The sequence below is a fragment of the Epinephelus moara genome, chromosome 24 (genome assembly GCF_006386435.1).
Source record: "Epinephelus moara isolate mb chromosome 24, YSFRI_EMoa_1.0, whole genome shotgun sequence".
In the NCBI taxonomy this organism is placed as follows: Eukaryota; Metazoa; Chordata; class Actinopteri; order Perciformes; family Serranidae; genus Epinephelus; species Epinephelus moara.
The window spans coordinates 52,306,849-52,320,494 of NC_065529.1; the positions used below are offsets into that span (position 1 = coordinate 52,306,849).

Sequence of the window (13,646 nt, forward strand, 5' to 3'; positions counted from 1 at the left end):
GTTTCAGATGATACGTCATGTTTGTAGTCGACCAATGAAGATGAGTTTACATATCACCTTGGGTTCGTCCTTCACCTTCTCAAAATGATCCCACACTTTGGATTTCCTGCCCGACATGTTATTAACTAGCCTGTGGAATAACCGCAGGTTACAGCCCTGGAAATTAACCTGACTCCTGTCTGACTGCTGAGCGTGGACACTTCCTGTGTCTGTCCTTTCAAAGTAAAGTCACACATGCTCCAGTCATATAGGTTTGGATTATTTTGACTAATGACCTTTCTGGACTAATGTTTGGTCAACTATCACTTGATCGCTGACTGTGACGGAGACCATCCTTGAACCTCCCTCACTTAGCAACTTCGGACCACCGTTAGAGCCACCACCAAAGATATCGCCACGTTTCTTTACTGCTGGTCATCTTTCATTGGGGACCGCCCAAAATCACACAGTGTACACCAGGCTATAGTTTTCTAAATTTATAAACTTTGAAAGGTGACAGTAAGGTGAGATTTATTCTTTAAAGGGAAACTTTGCTGACTTTCAGCCGGATCTGTGTCACTGCTGTGTGCAGTCTGTGCTGGCAGCACCTGGAAAACACCTGGATGATGGGAAACGCGTCATTTTGCCTCATCGAAGCTGCAGTGCACGTCATCCAGTGGACTTTGACGGCAGCTCAGGGGCCACATGTACTCCCCACGCTGCGATGACACAGAGCTGGTTGAAAATTGGCAAAGATTTCCTTTAAAATGTTGTTTTAAAGATGAAAAATACGTTCAGGACTTTCAGACTAACTGGTTGGTTCGTCCAAAGTTTGGACTCACTCTCTCATTCAGTGCCTTTTCTTTATTTTTATTATTTTCCGCATGAGAGAATGTTCGAAGCTTTGAGGAATCTGAACTATCAAACATTTTGTTTACTACATAATCACGTGTTAATTTATACTTTGGATGTCTTCAGTGTGAAACATCGACTGAGGAAATCATAAAAATAAATAAAAGCCATGGAATAAGAAGTCCAACGTCAGACTGGTTCTGTACGTCTGGTTAAACTGGTTAAACTTCCCTCCTCCATCTAAAGAGCAGCTCACAGCCACGTCTCTGAGCTTTCCTCTGGGAACCATCAGGGCTGTTCTTCACCAATCTGCTCTGATGCTTTAAATCATAAACAGAACGAGAGCGTCTGATGGTGTAGAAACTCTGTAGGATCCTGACTGAGCACAATCTGAGTGTGATGTGTGCAGATGTTTTTATCTTCATCCTCCCCCCTCACCTGCCTCCACTTTGTGTGTTCACCTGTGTCCTTCTCTGTCGTCTGATTGGTTCAGAGCCGTGTCCGTCGTTGCTGCTGCAGAGACACATGGCAGAGCTGCTGAGCATGGACAAAGACATGGCCGCCTCGTTCCTCAACAGCGTCCTGAACCAGCTCAACTGGGCCTTCTCCGAGTTCATCGGCATGATCCAGGAGGTCAGAAAACACTCTGCATTATCTTCTCTGTGTTTATGATTATATTTATATATTCACATGATTAAAGTGTGGAAACAACACTGGAGTTTAAGGTACCGCTCAGGAGCAGCAGGTCTGTGAGTGCAGACGATGAACACGGACGTGTTCTGGTGTCACTCGTAGACTCACTGATCCTTTAAAACGTTCAGTACAGCAGCTGTCAAATTTATTATGATATTCATGTGTGATTATTATTAGTTCCCTGACATCACAGTGAATGAACGCAGCTCTCAGACGTTCAGCACCTGAGTTAAAGTCAGCAGCTCTGTCACAGGACGGCAGACGTTAACATGTCAACACTGGTTTCATGTGTGAGATGGAATATTGACAGTGATGTTAGATGTTTACCTGCATTATGAAATAATCATTCTAACAGCACTGGACCTGTTCAGTCTCATAAACGTACTGAATATAACAGGCTAATATTTAGAGAACATTTAAAGAACATTAGAGAAGAGAATCAGAATCAGGCGACTCTCCACACGCTGTCTGTGTCTGTCTGCGAGCGTAGACTTCCTGTTTACATTCATCACTGCACTCCTCTGTTATGACTGAACATCAGGGAACTTTAGGACGTCACAAAATCTGTTTCAACCAATCAGAGATTTGGGGTAATGTGACGATTAAAGGACATGGTTCATATAAAATGTTCTTGTGCTTCTGAGCCAGCGAAAGCAGTTTTGGGTTGTTTGTCCTGTTGTCATGAACGTGATCTCTGAAGAAGGCCTTAAATTAGCCACAAACATCCACTTGGACTGAAGAAGACGCTGATAAGAGTTTGGTGGTTGAAGGTCAAAGGTCAAGGTCACACTCATCTCTTAAAATATGTTTTTTGACTGTAACTGGATAGAGACTGTCAGAGACACTGGACTGGTGGGTGGAGTCATACAACCACAGGGTGGACTGGTGGGCGGAGTCATACAACCACAGGGTGGACTGGTGGGCGGAGTCATACAACCACAGGGTGGGCTGGTGGGTGGAGTCATATAACCACAGGGTGGACTGGTGGGCGGAGTCATACAACCACAGGGTGGACTGGTGGGTGGAGTCACACAACCACAGGATGGACTGGTGGGTGGAGTCAGACAACCACAGGGTGGGCTGGTGGGCGGAGTCATACAACCACAGGGTGGACTGGTGGGTGGAGTCAGACAACCACAGGATGGACTGGTGGGCGGAGTCAGACAACCACAGGGTGTGCTGGTGGGTGGAGTCACACAACCACAGGGTGGACTGGTGGGCGGAGTCACACAACCACAGGGTGGACTGGTGGGTGGAGTCAGACAACCACAGGGTGGACTGGTGGGCGGAGTCACACAACCACAGGATGGACTGGTGGGCGGAGTCAGACAACCACAGGGTGTGCTGGTGGGCGGAGTCATACAACCACAGGGTGGACTGGTGGGCGGAGTCATACAACCACAGGGTGGGCTGGTGGGCGGAGTCAGACAACCACAGGGTGGACTGGTATATACATAATTGTTTGCCTTTCTACTTCTGATCTCTTCTTCTCCTCTCTTTGCTGTCCACTTCCTGTCTCAGATCCAGCAGGCTGCAGAGCGTCCAGAGAGGAACTTTGTGGACACTCGTCAGCTGAAGGTGACTGTCATCATGAACTGTACACCAGGAGCTTTGTTCTTTTATACTTTAATGTTTATTGAGTTTTAGTTTGTGTGCACAGCCATAAGTATCATTTATAATAACTAACAACTTTCTTTCCACCATCAGAAATGTAACGAGGAAAACTCAGAAAAAACAGTCACGGTTACAAATATCCACTTTCAAAGAAGGGTATGTCGACCCTTTTAGGGCCGACGTCACAGTGACATCATGTTGTTGAGGTGCAGCTGCCTCTCCCCCACAGGGCTGTAGGCTCCATAGGAGTGTTAAAATGTGTTTGTCTTGTTGTGTTATTGGGAGCCAGAATAGAAGGAGTCATGGCTCAAAACCAGCCGCCACTGCCCGTCAACAAAAACAAAGACAACTATGGTTAAATGTGATAAGACCAAAGGACTGGACGGAGGCCATCATCAAAAATGCTCACATGTGCAGCGCACACTTCATATCAGGTTAGGGAAAAAGTATTTCCTGTTGTAGGGATGAATAAGGTTATGTGTATTAAGGGTTATCATGTCCACCTCATCAGAAACTGGGGAGGGATTAAGAGGAATATTGGATTTCTCTGGAACGCTAACTTTTTAGCACATTAGCTAACGTTAGCTTCCATAGCAAAACAAACAAGTGTGGTCCTCCTTTGTAAGATTGGCTTCCTGTGACATCATCCATCCACTGAGTGAGAGCATACGGGTCGGCCAGTCTGGTCCCGTTGGTCAGTGTTTACTTATTCAAGTAACACTGGCGGTCCCGGAGAGTGAGTGACCTGACATGGTGCGTTGGTAAATTCAGTCTGACGCTCTACACTAAAATGAGAGCCCTGTTGGTGGAAGAAACGGAGCGTTATATTTCTACATGAATGAACCAACGGTTAAGTTAATCACACATTCACTCCGCTCGGCGCTCTGCTGCTCCGTCTCCACAGACAGAGTGTCCAGAGTGCGCTCTGCCACTCTGAGAGTGCGCTGCTCTGGATAACCCAACGCTACATTCACACAGCGCTCCCAATTTATCAACGCTCCAGTTTGTGTCAGAGTGCACTCCCACACTCAAAATGAGTGTTTCTGAACGCACCACTCACATCATCTTCCTCCATCGTCTAAAACAAGACAACAGAAGTTGCTAGCTAGCGCTAGTTAAGGTCTGTGGAGAGCTGTTTTGCCTCCAGCTAAGCCCCGCCCACCAGAAACGTCATACTGTTTACTAACAGTAAAAGGGTCTATATGTATATCTAGATCTATATCTGTATGTCCAGTATTGAAGTTCTTGCAGGTGTTTTTTCCACCGTGTCATAAATCATCATTTTCTTCCATTTACTGACAAAAACATTTTCTCTCACTCTGCTGTAAATTAAATGAAGCAAATTTATCTTCACTAATAAGTTGGGTTCACATTAATGTTTATTTTGAAGATTTTTTTATTTATTTTTTTACATATAGTTTAAGTATGTAAAGTCACAGTAAAGGTGCAGAGTTAATGTGGAGCTTCAGGTCAAAGGTCATGTTCAGTTTCAGAAGATCTCAGAGAAACTGGATGTGTTGTTTCCACTGAATCAGCTGCAGACACAAAATCACTGTTTCTGTTTCAGAAGCTTAAATATCATAAACATCCTGATCAAACATACTTAGAGCTGAGACAGTCGGTTAATGAATAAGTCAGTTTACAGAAAAATTATTTTGGTAATTAATTCATTGTTAATGTTTAAAATTCTTTTTTTTTCTTCTCAGACTGATTTCCTGATTCCTGACACAGTAAACTGAAAATATTTGGTCTCAGACAGAACTAATGATGTAGAGGCATCAACTCTGCTCCAGGAACTTCAGATTTATCACTGTTTTCTGACTGAATGATTAATTAATGAATGAAGTAATTTATTAATCATTTTAATGGCTGAACCTCCACAACCTGCAGCCTGTTGGTTTAAAATCTGAGGAGAGACTTACACTGTGTCTCAAACTGCATCCTTCTGTTAGCACGCCTCACTGTAGTACTCTGTGTGCTGCACTGATTTCAGCAGGTTGGTCTTAAGGGACGGTGGACATTTGACCGCTGTGTGCGCCCACACATAAACCAAACTAACAACACAGCATCAGTGCTGATTAGGATATGCCGCCATATCTAGGAGCAGCGTTAGCTAACGTTAGCATTTGCATTATTGTTTGCGGTACCAAATCATCACAGACCCAACAAACATCAACGACGACTTCTATTCGACAACAGTTTCGGTTCTAAGTGTCAAATGATGTCGAACCAACAGGCTCCTTGTCTCCATGTCCAAAGTTGAGACGTTTGCTACGTCACAGAGATGGCTTTGAGGTTGAGGATGAGAAGTGTTCGTCAGTCCACACTCAACTCTTGGACCATTTTGAGTGCGTCAGCAGTACACTGCATTTTCCCGCACTACACAGTGTGAACACACTCAGCACACTCAGAATATGAAGGGTTGAGTGCAGAGGGATGTGATCTGAGACTCACCTGGGAGTGAACCTGTCACCGTGTGTGTGTGGCTTGATGATGTAACACCTGGTCTCGTTGCAGGTGTGTGCGACCTGCTTCGACCTGTCGGTCAGTCTGCTGCGGGTGCTGGAGATGACCGTCACTCTGGTTCCCGAGATCTTCCTGGACTGGTCCCGTCCGTCTGCAGAGCTCCTCCTCAGGAGACTCGCTCAGGTAAGTCACACCTGGACTCAGGCACATCACACCTGGACTCAGGCACATCACACCTGGATTCAGGCACATCACACCTGGATTCAGGCACATCACACCTGGATTCAGGCACATCACACGTGGACTCAGGCACATCACACCTGGATTCAGGCACATCACACCTGGACTCAGGCACATCACACCTGGATTCAGGCACATCACACCTGGACTCAGGCACATCACACCTGGACTCAGGCACATCACACCTAGACTCAGGCACATCACACCTGGACTCAGGCACATCACACCTGGACTCAGGCACATTACAACTTATTCCTTTTTAACCTTTATTTAAAGAGATAAGTTCCATTGAGATAACATCACAAAGACAACAGCGATACAGTCAGTGTTCCAACATACATGTAGACAATTGAAACAAACACAGTAAACAGGATCATATCTTTGTTGTGTCTGGGTTCCTACCTGAACCCCACACTGAATAGTGCCAGTGCAAGTGAAACAGACGCTCTCAAGCAATGACGGCGGTGTCATCCCACCTGTTGTGAGTTGATGTACCATCACAAGGATCTTGGATATATATTTTGAGGGTTCAAAACTACATTGTGTTGCTTTAAGATGAACGTATAGAAGCTAAGCTAACAGCTAACGGCTAACAGAGAAGTAAAACCTGACCTGTGTTTACGTCCTGTCCTCTCTGTTGTTTCTCTGCAGCTGTTGAACCAGGTGTTAAACAGAGTGACAGCTGAGAAGAACCTGTTTGATCGAGTCGTCAACCTGAGACTGCCAGGTACACACACACACACACACACACACACACACACACAGGTTTATAATCTGTATTTCCAGAATCAGGATCGTGTAGATAACTTTATATTCAGTGTTAATGGAGACAAAGTTTTTGGAGTTTAATTTGCCGTGTAACGTTTGTGAGCAGCTCGTAAAGTTCAGTGTTTCCCAGTGTCCCATAAAAACCAGTAAAAAGCGGCGCAGCCCACAGAGAGGAGTCAGTGAACAGTCAGCAGATGAACCTGTGAGTCACACAGTTATTATTCTTATCATAATGATCGTCTGATGTGTTAGTGCAGGAGGTTTACACCATCAGAGCACCTGGTCACCACCTGGTCATCACCTGGTCACCACCTTCACGCAGCAGGAAACAGAGTGGTTAAAGTCAGGTGGTATGTGACGGCATCATTATGGGATGGATTTGTTTCTGTGGCTGTGCAGGTCTGGAGAGCGTGGACCACTACCCCATCCTGGTGGCTGTTACAGGGATCCTGGTTCGAATCCTGGTGGATGGCGACAGACAGGGGTAAGACCTGTTCTCTTTAAACTTGTGTTACCCATAATGCACCTGAGGTGTGATGGTTCAGTCTGGGTGGAGCTGGTTTCCTGCAGAGGGAGGCTGGTCAGTACGTTGCAGCACACGGTGACTGTTTCTGATCGGAGCTGCTTGTCTTGTTCGTGGCTCATCACTGACTTTGTTCACGTGTTTACTGAAGACGACTGAAAATCCACTCAGTCCCGTAACCATGGTAACTGTTAGGGACGCATGATACTGGATTATTTTGCTGATATCCAATATGCCGATATAGAGCAATAACTGGTAACGATATCAATGTATCCTCCTGAGACCTGAACTGTTGTTTGGTATGCATTCTTAATTTCTGTGAGCTGTTTGGGATCAGTGGGACCTGAGGAGTTAGAAAAAGCACGTTGGTCGAAACTGAGAGTTCATTTTAAAGCTGATAAAGGCCGATACTGATGACATGCAGATGTTACCGTGCGGTCCTGATCACGAACTGTGGAAACATTTTCAGGCTTTAAATGTCGAGTTCACTCCTGGTTTTTAAAAGTGAAAAACTGCTGCTGCTTTAAACAAAAATAATCTGTGTCTTTAATTGTTGTTCACCTTCATCTCTGAGAAGTCTCGATTCTGATTGGCTGGATGGTGCGGGTTAACAGACAGTATGAGCTGTGACACAGTGGGCGTGGCCTGTTCCAAAAGGGCACATTGCGTCTAAACCAGAGTCCTGCACGGGTCCAGTTTTCAAGATCCGCCCCGACCCGACCCGGCGACGTACAAACCACCCGAACCGCAAACCCGCGCATCAGGCCAATTAGTACCGCAACCCAGTCCGACCCGTTGAAACGCGACCCGCAGCCCGACCCGTAACCCGGATTTAAAGTAATCATTTTGGGTCATATTGGCTGAATATTGAACAGCATATCGCCACAGTTAAGGTGCCAGTGAGTAAACAACGACCTGAATGAAGCAGCTCTCACAATAAAAACCTGACTTCAGCTCCATCATCAACCCTCTGTGTTCTTCTCCCATACGAGTGTAAAAGCACTCGTTTGTTACGTTTAATGCTTTTAAACTTTTAATCTATGTAAAGGAACTTTACATGTGTAATAATAGACTTACTTTCTGTCCAGAGCGACGTTCAGCAGTTACGAGCCGTCACGTGTTTTTAGAATCCATCGAGGAGAGAAGTAATCCATCAGGGAAACACTTCAGAAACATTATAAAGTGATAGTTGTACGTTTTATCCACTTATTTCTCAAATACCTAAATAATTATTTACTGTTTTGGAAGCGGCGCTTGTTAGACGGTGACAGCCATGTTGATTCTGTCGTCCAATCACAGATTGTGTTATTAGATGGTGAAACGCGTGTAAACAGCTGAACCAATGACCGTTGCGAAATAGCGGAGGCAATCCTCAGAGAGTAAATAATGACCAAGATAATTATCTGTAGTTTACCGAACTAATGATTGATGTGTTTATCTAAAACCCGCGATCTGACCCGCATGTTATTTTTTCTACCCAGATCCGAACCCGGGAAAAAATGTTTTTTTAAAAACCACCCACAAATCAGCTGTTTTTGTGGGTACCCGACCCAGTGCAGGACTCTGGTCTAAACGGGTTTGTGTAACATCACCAAACTTTGAAGAACACACACACACACACATAGATGGACACCAGTTGTTCTGCATCATCATTTTTCTGGTGAGTGTTTGCGAGGTTGTGTGTGTGAACGTTGGGACGCACGTGTGTACGTGGTCACGTGTTGTGAATTCAGACTTGTATTCAGAGTCGTCACAAAGTCCTGAATGAAACTTGTCAACAGTTTGTTGTATCACTTTATTGTTGTTGTGGTGTAAACGACACGACGTGGTCACGAGTCAGTGTCCTCACCTGATGAAGGCACGCTGCCTGTGTGTGTGTGTGTGTGTGTGTGTGTGTGTGTGCGTGTGTGCGCGTGTGTGTGGAGACCTGCTCCGTCAGCTGGAGTTGTGTAAAGTGTCGCAGTGTGTCGGTCTGTCGACTCGTTAGCTCGGCGCGTGTGGGGGACGACCAGTAGTGATGTCATCATGCTGGAATTACTGACTTAAACTCAGAACCTTGAAACATGATTGATTAATGATTCCTCGGAGGAAATCTGACATTGATGGCATCAAAGTTAATTTGGCTTTAACATGATCACTTTCCCATCTTCAGTTACCATCAGAGAAAACACTGTAAGAACAGCCGGTGCATCGACGCTGTGGAAAATCATGTTCCAAATATTCAGATGTGATATGTTTGATAAATCCATATTTTAGACACTGTCCTGGTGCTGCGTGACATGACCTCAGATCAATATCAGGATTAATTATAATTAATGAATGATATTTTGTTTTAGTTTTTTGTCCTCAGAGTTCACTGACGAGGTTTGTACTGTAAATATGCTCAAATTTTCGCATGTTTTCCTTATGTGTCTGTGATTTTAAAACAGTTGAAGGAAAAACACACAGATGAACTATAAATTATTTATTGAACATTTCGAACAATTGAAATCAGAGCACACGTCGCTTGAGATGAAAACATCTTACGAAAAAAGTCACATTTTAGTTTTCATGTAAAAAAACAAGTTCCCTGAAAACGTAGGAAATAAATAACTTAAACAAAATCAATTATTTTAAAATGTTGCCATGTCTCAAAACAAAGGAACACTCCTCACATCTGTTTCCACACAGGTGCGTTGGAGAGAGACGAGAAGAATAAAACTAAAAGACTCCCACAGACTGTCTAAAAATAAAAAAATAATTAAAAATAAAAATAATATCACGGGGCGTCGGTGGCTTAGTGGTGGAGCAGGCGCCCCATGTACAAGGCTGTTATTGCAGCGGCCCGGGTTCGACTCCAGCCTGTGGCCCTTTGCTGCATGTCTCTCCCTCTCTCTCTGTCCTTCACACTTGTCTGTCCTATACATCTGTTCAGACTTGCCTATCCGGTTTAATTTTCTGTCATGTATTTTATCTATTTTTAATGTTGTATTATTGGTATTTTTGTATGTTTTTATTGTAAGGTGTCCTTGGGTGCTCAGAAAGGCGCCAACAAATAAAATGTATTATTATTATTATTATTATTGAAGGCTGAAAATGCCCCCCAAAAATATCTTAAATAAAAAAAATAAAAGTAATATTTCTAAAAATAATAATTTTAATGCTGCAACGTTTTGGTGAAAACAATTATTACAAGTTATACAGTGTGCAGATTCCTTTCTATAAGTGTTGCCATGTGGAAATTAAGAAATAACTTCAATCTCTTCAAAAAATGTCACATTTAAGTAAAAATCAAGTTCTCTCGCATCCAGTCAGGACACAGTGTTAAACGCTGTGAACGTCACTGCTCTCATAGATACAGCCAATAGATGGCACTGGAGGGTGGAGGAGGTCGGATTATTGTACCTTTAATGGAGGCAGTGTGAGGTCATTAAATCCATCCTGACACGTCGGCAGAGAATTCTTTTCACCGTATCAACGATTAGTTCTGTCCCGCCATCGTTGAAATGTCTTCACCGTCTCCTGCTGGCGTGTCTCGTCTGAACTTCACTGTCTCCACGCTCTCCAGTGCTTCTGCTCAGTTCAGTCCGAATCTGTAACCTTTCAGAAAATGTGCACAAATACAGACACAAGGAGTTGGGACAGAAGGCTCCGTCTTCGTCTCCGTTATCTAATAAACTGAGCCTTATTCAGACCAAGACATTTGAAGACGTCACAGGGAGTTCACAGGATGTTGTGATGGATGTGTTTGATTCTGAAACAAACAACATTTAAAACTCTTCAGTGTCTGAGCGCTGATTCAGGAGGAAGTTAGTGACGGACGCAGCGCTCAGACTGAAGGAGCTCCACAGATACATGACCAGATGAAACCATTAATGGAGAGTGATGCTGAACGTCTCCCTGCAGCAGCAGAATGTCTCTTTGAGTCTCAGGAGGTGGAGTCGCTGCAGTAGAAATGTCCACAGCCGTCATGTAGAAAGAGTTTCCAGTGGTGTGTGTGAACCGTGACCGCCGGCTCTTCGTCAACATTTAATGGCACTTTAATTAACAAGCTGTTCGTCCAGTGACATGAATCCAAACTCATTACCTCTCAGTGACTCTGCTGTCACATGACACCATGAAGGTCTGTCCACAGCCTGTGAACAGCATGGCGAGAAATCAGCTCTATTAAACTGTGTTTTGGGAGACGGAGCCTCCGGGCCACCGTACTCTAAAGATTGTCCACTCGTGACGCTGTGTGCAGCTTAATGTGGCTGAAGGGTGTTTGTCTCCGTGCTTAACTGGATAATTGGATTTCTAACCTCAAAAGGAAAAACATCACACACACACATCCTTGTTTTCCTCCCTCGAGGGGTCCACATTGTTTTGCTTATTTGTGGGGTCTGCGCGCACACACATGGACACACACACATGAACACACACACAGACACACACACATGAACACACACATGGACAAACACACAGACACACACACAGACACACACACATGGACAAACACACAGACACACACACAGACACACACACATGAACACACACATGAACACACACATGGACACACACACATGGACAAACACACAGACACACACACATGGACACACACATGGACACACACATGGACAAACACACAGACACACACACATGAACACACACATGAACACACACACAGACACACACACATGGACACACACACATGGACACACACATGGACACACACATGGACACACACATGCACACTCAAACTGCAGAAACTTAAAGGTACAGTTCAGAACATCTTTAAAGCTTTAAAGCAAATACAAGGAGCTCTCATGTTGTGTTGGTTTTGGCGCCCCCTGTGGACAGAGGTGGTAATGACCTTTATCTGGCAGAATGTGAAGCAAATAAAAGGAAGCTGCAGCTTATTTTTAATCCTGTCTTAGTTTATGAAACACAGCTGTTTGCAGGATGCACAGTGACGAGGTCATGTGTCTGTGTGAGATGAACAACTGTGATATGAGGACGGTGAAACAAAGTCAGCTTCATTCAAACACCCCGTGGACTCGTGTTTTCTGCCTGTGCTCTTTTTTTATCCTGAACCAGTATCAGCCAGAACCACAAAATTTAACATCTAATATAAATTTCTTTCTGCTTCTTTTGAACTGGTAAACGTTCAAACTCTGCCTGTGAAAATGTAAACTGAGCCTCTTCTGGTCAGCGTGCTGTGAATCATGTGGTCTGATGTGGAGGGGAGTCTGATCTGGGACCAGGACTCTGTAGAAACAGCCGATCTTCTCACCCATGGTGGGTTTGCTTTTGTACGTGATAGAGATGTTTAACATTCATTCATTTTCTGTAACATGTAGCATCCCTGTTATACGGCGACTGATCTGGCCCTCTGCTCCTGGACCTCAGTGTTTTCACTATATTTGGACATTTTCAGCCGCTGCTCTTCTTCTTTGAGCTAGCTGCTAACTGCTACTTTTTAAATCTCCTGCTGTGGGTCGCACACATTACACGTCAACAAAAAGTCACACCTGTCCCGTCCATGGTCCCGTCCTGCCAGCTGTCCCTTTTAGACAGAGGTCAGTGTGGCGATGTGACTACCTCCGCTGTCGACTTTAAAGTGACAACTCTGTCCCCTCATTCTGTGTCGATGCAGAACGGTGAGGCGGAATAACGGTGTAACAACCCTGTCTCAAGGACGCAGAGTTAAAGGGACGACTGACTGCGGAGACGTCGTTAATTCATTTGCTTAAAAAGATCTGAACGGTCATTTTAATGTGAGAACTCTGGAGGACGCGTCAAACTTCTGTCATTGTATCTGAACATTCAGGGACAAAGACAAAGAGTCCCTGTTACCGTGGAAACATTTGACTGAGTTTATGAAGACAAACAGGTAAACATGGAGGAAACAGATTCTCTGTGACCTCACAGCTTCTGACAGCTCCAGTATCACTTCATTATCTGAGTGCAGCTGAGAAGAGCTCCAACTGACAGTCTGCGTGTTTCTCGCATATATTCACACACACACACACACACACACTCTCACACACACACACACACACACTGAAGGCCACAGTGAGACGTCTCTCAGGGTGCTGATGGAGGAAATTCAATTATCAGAGGATGAAAGCTTCAGCTGGTGCCGCAGAAAAACCGTCTTTATGTTCAGATGAGATCAAACTGAGAGACGTTCACACATCAGATACACAGTTCTGTTCTGAGATACTTCACTCTTTCCCCGCCATTGACGAGATATTCTGGCAATCTGTGTTTTTACCGTTATAAGATAGGGGGCGCTGTTACACATCTGTGAAACAGAACAGCACTGCCATGTCCAAAAACAAAAGAAGAATGAGATCCGCTGAAAACCAGAAGAAGATGTTGTTTATAGAAATGTAGCAGCTTGTAAACTGCACAGAAAAGTTTACAGTTGCGTAAGCCGTGGAGATGTCGATGGACTCAGACTGACACTTCCTGTTTTGATCAACATTCTGAATCTGATTGGACGAAGAAACAAACGAGTGGGACGAAACAGGATCACTGAATGTGACGA

At 44.5% G+C, this 13,646-nt stretch overlaps 1 protein-coding gene across 1 annotated transcript in view; it reads left to right on the forward strand.

Annotated features, from left to right (window-relative positions):
• LOC126385946 (E3 ubiquitin-protein ligase RNF123) overlaps positions 1 to 13,646 on the forward strand; it is a 181,353-nt gene that overhangs the window by 60,403 nt on the left and 107,304 nt on the right. The window contains exons 30-34 of the mRNA XM_050037990.1: positions 1,325 to 1,464; positions 3,046 to 3,102; positions 5,656 to 5,787; positions 6,496 to 6,571; positions 7,012 to 7,096. Of these exons, the coding sequence (XP_049893947.1) occupies positions 1,325 to 1,464; positions 3,046 to 3,102; positions 5,656 to 5,787; positions 6,496 to 6,571; positions 7,012 to 7,096 (490 nt within the window). The remainder of the gene's footprint in view (positions 1 to 1,324; positions 1,465 to 3,045; positions 3,103 to 5,655; positions 5,788 to 6,495; positions 6,572 to 7,011; positions 7,097 to 13,646) is intronic.